Genomic DNA, 7,537 nt, shown 5'->3' on the forward strand with positions numbered 1-7,537 from the left:
GGCTCACACGACTCATGCGTAATCTGTCCAGAAAGGACTAATGAAAACGGAACTCTACTTGGATCACCCGCTATATTAAATGCGAAGTAAAAAACAAAATATGTCAGATGTTCAAAAAGCTGTGAATCTTCTCAAAAGTCATTTAATTGATATTTAGGGATGAATTGCAGCTATATGCCAGTCTATACTAATCCAGACTTATGCATAACATTCTAAAGATTTGATTCTTTGCCTGTTTGCACCGAATTCCCTCCGAAACTAATTGCCGGATATAAAACAGTATTTCACCAGTGGAAAGCTACATAATCTGTGGTGAACATTGGCTACATTATATTTTCAAAAACGTTAGGAATTTTTAATATAAGGATGATGTGTAAAAAAAAATGGCCTAAACAATTCCTTACCTACATCGCGTGTGCTGCCTATACTATTGATTATATAACAAAAAAATATACTACGACTGTGCAGAACATATATCTGTCTACAAAATATGTCGCGACAGCATATGTGTAACTATTATAGTTACTTCGCAATAAGTGTTATTTTATTAAAAAATAATAATAATAATATTGTCGCCTTGGTAAACGCACTTTATTTGTACCTTAGTATTAACCSTTATCAAAATTAATGAGTTTATATTCAACACTGAGCTTTATATAACCTTTTGACTTATTCGATTCGGATATGTCAATATATATAAAGATATCACGAATATAAAATGTRCGTATTGGAAACAAGACGCTTGATGAGCGCTTCAAAATAATAATAAATATTCAAGAATTCATARCATTCTGCTGCCATAGCTTTAAGTCACGAGTAGCATTTCTTGAAGCCTACCTTTAGGCTGTTCTGAATTTCTCGCATTAAAACAATTTTTAGGTGACTAATGTTTGTGTGAGTAACCTATGTGTGCTATGATGAGGAAAGTGCATATAAATATTTGTGTGCACATTAGCTATACTTATGGCATGAATGAATAMAGAAATATATAYACATAYATGTATATGTATKTACATTTGTCTATACATGCTTACATMCCTCTTAAAAGAAAAAGTAACCGGTAAACGGAAATAACGATGATGATGAGTAAAACTTCAAGTGAATATTTGAAGCATTGATTTAATTAAGATAGTGACTGAATCAGACAAAATAAATGAAAAACGTTATGAAATCAGTGACTGATAATAAATTTGATCAAAAACAATGAAAAACAAACAAAATAGCTGTAATATGTGTACATATTATGTATGTATGTATGTATGTATGTATGCGCCCAAAGAAGTGTCAAATGTGATAAGCAAATATACAACTTTCGAAAGTGATCATAAATAAAAAACAAAATGAATAAAAATGAAATTAAAAAAAATTCCAAAAAATAAGCAAAGAAAATTAARAAACAAAAATATAAAAAAACACCACAAACATTCCAATATGCCACACAAATCAAARCGAAAACACGCGCTGCTTGGCACACAAACTAGAAACTCAAATTGTTAGAGAGCGCCCAGCACGCACCACGCCACTCACGCGCASCTCAACAGCAAGCACTTACACACACACACGCAAACGTGTGATGAAAGTCAACGCCAGCAACAAATTCAACRTCGTCACTCTCAACGTCATTGACGACGCGACTTTCGGTGACGACAACAAAATTCTGTGCGAACTCGATTGACGACGCATACGCCAGGCGTTCTCATTCCAAACAGTTAGGCGAGAGCAGTGTGACCACAACCACAGCAACACAAATACAGAATAAATTTGATCATTTCGGTGCAGTCAACCATTKCACTTGCATAGAAGATACAATCCAGCATTGTATTAAATAACAATAAGAATTACACACACAGACGCACACATCCATCACCACAAAGCCAGACAGTGTAATAAACAAACAATTGGGCAGGGAATAAGTGCGATTAGCATGAGGTAGACGCATTCCTATCTGTTGAATGGTATTTTCAATTAGTACGGAGGCCTCTCTCACATGACCTCGTCGCTCTCCACTCACGCCGCTCGCAGAARGAGCGATCGRGAGTGTGAGTGCGAGCAGCAAYTTASAGAAATTCAACAGAGTTGTTTACTTGATCATAACAGCAAGTTCACAAAACAGAGAGAAAGAAATGTTGATAAGAGCGCTACACGGAGAAAAAACGTTACTCAATTAAATTATTTCTTTTTGTTCTCAAAATTACAATCTTTTTTTTTGTAAAAATTAAAAAGCAGATTTAAAACCTTTTTTAAGTCTATTATTTTGAAGCGAATTTAAAAAAATTTGAATATTAGTGAAATTATTTTGGGCCGTACAAAACGTTATAAAACCGATTCCTCCTCGCCAGTTATTATAAGACAAAAAAATTTTTTTTTGTATTACAAATATTTTTAAAACTTTAACATTGTTTGATATCACTACAATTAGTTTCAAAAACGAACGAGCAGATATTAATGAATTAACCCATTATATTTCAAGCTTGAAAATACCTGTTAGTCTGTCTAAAAAATACAGTTACTTTTCAATAAATACCAAAATAATTTCTCGATAAAGCACTCACAACAATTTCTACTTTAAAAAAAAAAATACCCATTCAACATTCTTTAGGACTAAAGTCTTCCTTCTCCACGTATCATATATAATAACTTTTTTTATTTTCGTAGATTTGCTTGGACTTTGTATGGCCTATACCATATATAAAATCTTTGAATTGATTACCCCATGATCTCAATGGTAAAATAAGCATTGATTTGTTGTACTACTTTATTCCCAAATTATTCTTCTTAATTTTTTCTTCAAAATCTCTTGTTTAACAGACGTTAACGAGATGCTAATTTTGAGTGCTTTTGGAACCAGTTGTGCTTTCGTTTTTCTTAGGCCCAAATTATCTTATTGGTTTTAATTGAATCTTTCGATATTCAAACGATGGATCTTACTGGCATATAAATTTTTGATTTTCAAGCAACAATTTCGTTATTTTATTGTCGTTACAATTCTGTACCAGAGAAAATTATAGACAATATCGTCAACAGAATGAACTTCAAGAGAAGTTTTTATAAAGCAAATGGTCGCAGCTATCGATTTCTCTTTGTTTTGCCAAACCAAATGCAGAAAGTATTTTCACAAAAATATATCGCCACGAAATATCAGGCACTGAATTACTTGCTCCTTGGAAGAACATTTAATATAAGTGATGAAATGCAAGGCTAAATGAACTTTTTCCTGACCCTTAATTAAGTATCCTGGTATTTAACTGTGCATAACAAGGTTTTATTGCTTGCGTTTTACTTTCATAAATTTTCATATCTAATAAAGGTTTCATAAATATCCAAGTGAAGAATTGTCAATAAGATAATCAACTCTTAATGACTCACGGAAACACTCCTCGGGTGCATATTTATAAGCATTGCATATAATTCTCCAAAAGTTAGAAATCTTATCAGGAGATAAGAGACGCATAAACAACTTGTCACTCGGCTTAAATATTGACGTTCTTCTGTATTTACAGTGTAAGCAAATGATTTCACAGAGCGCAGCTCAGCGAGAGCCATACAAATTAAAGCAACAATAAAGAATAAAGAACAATAAAGAAGGAGAACTCAAATAAAATATTATTAAGAAAAAACAAAAATAAAAGAGAAAAAAAGGTGAAAAAATATAAATCAACCGGTGAGTAAGTGCAAAGTGTGGTGAATATCGGCAAGTGGTTAAAGCAAAGTCAGTTGATTGCAGGTAGAGAGAAAGGTAGAGCGTTAATAACGACAACGCCGTTCACTATACAAACCCCACAAATCATAGAGAGCTGAGTTGATTGCTCAGCAAAAATGTATGGCAATCGCAGCGGCGGCGGCACGGCCAACGCCAACGTCAGCAGCGCGTTGAATACCGGCAATGCCGGTCCAACGTTGCGGCGTGGTGGAGTTGAGCCCACAAATGCCGGTTATAATGGAGCGCAGACGATCAATGCGGTAACAACAACAATGACCACAACGCCAAAGCCAATGAGAGTAGCAGCGCCAACGCCAACGGCAAACACAACAACCACGCTCAACCGGAGAGATGAAGTCGCATCGTCGCTGGAGCGAACAAACAAAGTAACAGCGCGAAATGAGCTTGTAGGCGCCGGGGGCCAGCAGACGACGATGGGTAAAACAAAGTTSTCGACTACGACGACGACGACGATGAGCGAAGCGACTGGGAACTCTGCTGCAAAGGCAGTAAATTCATATGTTGGCAGAAATAAAGATTCAGTTGAAGGTGGACCGCGTGCGCAGACGGATGTAACGGATTGTGAATTATTTAAAAGGCAGCAAATAAAGCAGCAGCAACAAGAACAAAAGCAAGCAGTACGTCAATTGCAAGTGACAGCCAATAAACAGGAACAACATAAACAACAGCAGCAACAACAACAAAACGTTAACGCATCGACTGCTAATCAGGGTAGTGCGACCAAAATAGTGCAAACAATCGGCAATACTAGTAGTCAAAATTACGGTCAAACGGCGACGGCAGCGATTCATTTAAATCAGCAAAACAACAACAATACGAACACGAACGCGAACGCGAGTGCAAGCGCGAATTTCACCCGACCAGCGCCAAATACTTACTTGTCGAACGTGAGTTTTAACGCAAACGCGAGTGCTAAASCCAACACCTACGCCGAAMGCGATCAATACAACAGCAACAACAAGTCCATAAATTATCGGCCGCCGGACAGCAGTGCAGGATACTACAGCCCAGCAGTGTGTGGCTATCCGCGACAGCAGCAAACAACCGCGTACAGCAACAACGACAACAGCAACTACGATTGCTATCAACAGGTGTGTGTTGGTGTTGTAAGCAAAAACAACAAAAACATAACAAATTGTGTATGAAATGGCAAAGAAAATGCCGAAACTGCGCTACGAACGCTTGAACCGCTTAACGAACGCTTCACAGCGCTCATCAGCGCAAGCTAATAAACCGCTTGTTGTTGTCGTGTAAACGCTTCTGAATTCTACGCGCTGCTTGTAGAAGCAAATTAACATTTCGCAACTAATGAAAATGTTAATGAACTTCACACGCCAAGCAGCCAGCCAAACCGCCGATTACTTTACACATAATTATACATCTCTATATATGTACATATGTGTGCGAATGTGTGTGCAATAACAAATCAGCCACTTCAGCAGCCAACTTCAACAGACAGCGAAAGACAAACACACAMGGTGGCAAAGCCACTTGTGAACGTAGRCAACAAAAAGTRGTAGTAAGGCCTGTGACGCTCTTTTCCAGTCATCGCCCCGCCATCCGCCTCTCTGCCCGGCCCCCAACCACACACGTTTAATTTAATACCTTAAGAATGGGGCATTTTGCCTGCCGCACTTATTGCGGTTCTTCTTGTTTGTTGGCACTTTTATGACTGCCAGCCGGGCATGGCCGGGCCAASCGTTCGTGGCGTTGCGTTGCGTCACATTGCATGACAGCGTTGCCGCATTGTGGCCAATACGCGCGCAAGTTTGTGGCAGTTCGCCTGTATTACTGCCACAGAGCCTTTCATGGAAGCTGATGTGGCACGCGCAATGTCCCAAACGTAGGAACGTAAGAAGTGCGCTGCATTGACATGTATATTTATTAGGGTGGGCCAAAAAAACCATTAATTTTTTTCCTTAAATACCGTAAAAATATCATCAAAAATGATGAAAAAACAAAAAACAAAAAAAAAAAAAGACGTTAATTAGTTGCAATCATTACAAATTTATAATATTATTCAGAAGTACTTTACTTTCATCAGATGGTTTGTATGGCAGCTATATGCTAGAGTGSTCCGATCTCAATCATTTCTTCAGATATTACACTAATGTCTTCGAAAATAGTACAAGCCAAATTTCGTGCAGATATCTCGTCAACAGCAAAAGTTTTCCGTACCTTAAACTGACCATTCAGTTTGTATAGCAGATATATGCTATAATTATCCGATGAAGATATCTCGTCAACTGAAAAAGTTTGGCATACGAGCACTTTATACCGATTAATCAGTTTGYTTGCCAGCTATATGCTATAGTGGTCCGATATCGACCATTTCGACAAATTAACAGCTTCTTAGAAAGAAATCAACGTCTGCAAAACTTCAGAACGATTTCTCAAAAACTGAGGGAATAGTTCACTTATATACAGAAGGACAGATTGACGTGGCTAAATCGAACCCAGTTCGTCTTCTGATCACTGATATATAATATATTTTATGTAAAGTCGCCAAAGTTACCTTCTAAGACGTTATTTTCACGGCCTTTAAGGAAAAAAGTACAAAAAAAAAAAAAATATATATATTTTTTTTGTTTAACCCACCCTAATACATATACATAAACATGTAAGCAAACATTTACAAATATGTCTACGTAGAAGGGGCACGTCGAGGGCCAGCAAGTGGCAGAGCCGGTGTGCATGTCAACATTTTTCTGATGCCGGTTTTCCCGTTGCATGGCGAGTGTGTGTGATGTGGCAAGGCTGCCAGACTTAGGCTGCCATAACTATAAATATGACTATAACTCTATATAGGTGCTTATATGTAATAGAATAAATGATCTTGTAGTAGCTCGTTACGAGGATTGCCTTGATAATAGCTTCGGGCCAAAAGCAATTCATAAACACATACACACTTGCATATACATGCTTATATATATATACAAATATGAGTTTATTTGAGTCGCTGTGTCGCTCTGTGTGAAAATGTGGAGCGTGGCTGTCGATTGACAGCCAACATGGCATGCTTCCAGATGCAACATTGTGATTATTAATAAAGTATTTCTCAATTTTTKTCTCACTGTCGCTCTTGTCTGACTCTGCTGCTGCCGCTTGGGCGGTTCCGGCATGCACTTCCACACACACACACATATAAATATAAATTTGCTTTATCGCGCTTACAAGCTTACTTAACACAATTATACTAACCAAAACACACACACATACAGACTTGCTCGCTTTCCACATTTTCGTAGGTTGCAAATCGGTTTGTGTCTGTCTGTGCTGTRTGCATCGACTCAACGCTGATGACGTGGTTAATGGCACTAGCCGGTTTTACCGTTTGTTGTTACACGCATTACACGYATTTCCTTTACATATTTACCAGTCTTAGAAACGTAAATAAAAATTTATAGACTTAAGTACACACACATATGTACATGTACGAAGATTTGACTGGCTTTGCTTGCAGTRTGAAATTCTCTTTTTAATGCGCTTAGTTTTTAAAGAATTTCTCTAAAAGCATTTCCGCTAAGCTTGAGTTTGATGCAAGTTAGTAAACCGCTTAGTGCGACACCGGTGAGAGACACTTCGATTAATCAGTCGTAGGAAGAAGCATGAGTCACACGGTTCTTAGCAGATTTGTCTATTAAATCTAACAACCACAAATATATTACATGCAACAAGTACTTTATAGTYGATAAGCATTTTGTTTACGTATAATTGTACCATAACATTTTCCATAACAGTTTTGCTGAAATATGGTTTATATAGATGAGAATCTTCTGTGTTCAGCGAGACAGTTAATTATTTCGAAAATAAATT

At 37.3% G+C, this 7,537-nt stretch overlaps 1 protein-coding gene across 1 annotated transcript in view; it reads left to right on the plus strand.

Moving 5' to 3' along the window:
* The first annotated feature begins 3,915 nt into the window (after nt 1–3,915).
* The window catches only part of LOC108970712 (filamin-A), an 89,454-nt gene continuing 85,832 nt past the window's right edge, over nt 3,916–7,537 (plus strand). The window contains exon 1 of the mRNA XM_018936239.1: nt 3,916–4,812. Within this exon, the coding sequence (XP_018791784.1) occupies nt 3,973–4,812 (840 nt within the window). The 5' untranslated portion in view covers nt 3,916–3,972. The remainder of the gene's footprint in view (nt 4,813–7,537) is intronic.

The sequence above is a fragment of the Bactrocera latifrons genome, unplaced genomic scaffold, assembly GCF_001853355.1.
Source record: "Bactrocera latifrons isolate USDA-ARS-PBARC rearing strain unplaced genomic scaffold, ASM185335v1 scaffold_107, whole genome shotgun sequence".
Classification (NCBI taxonomy): domain Eukaryota; kingdom Metazoa; phylum Arthropoda; class Insecta; order Diptera; family Tephritidae; genus Bactrocera; species Bactrocera latifrons.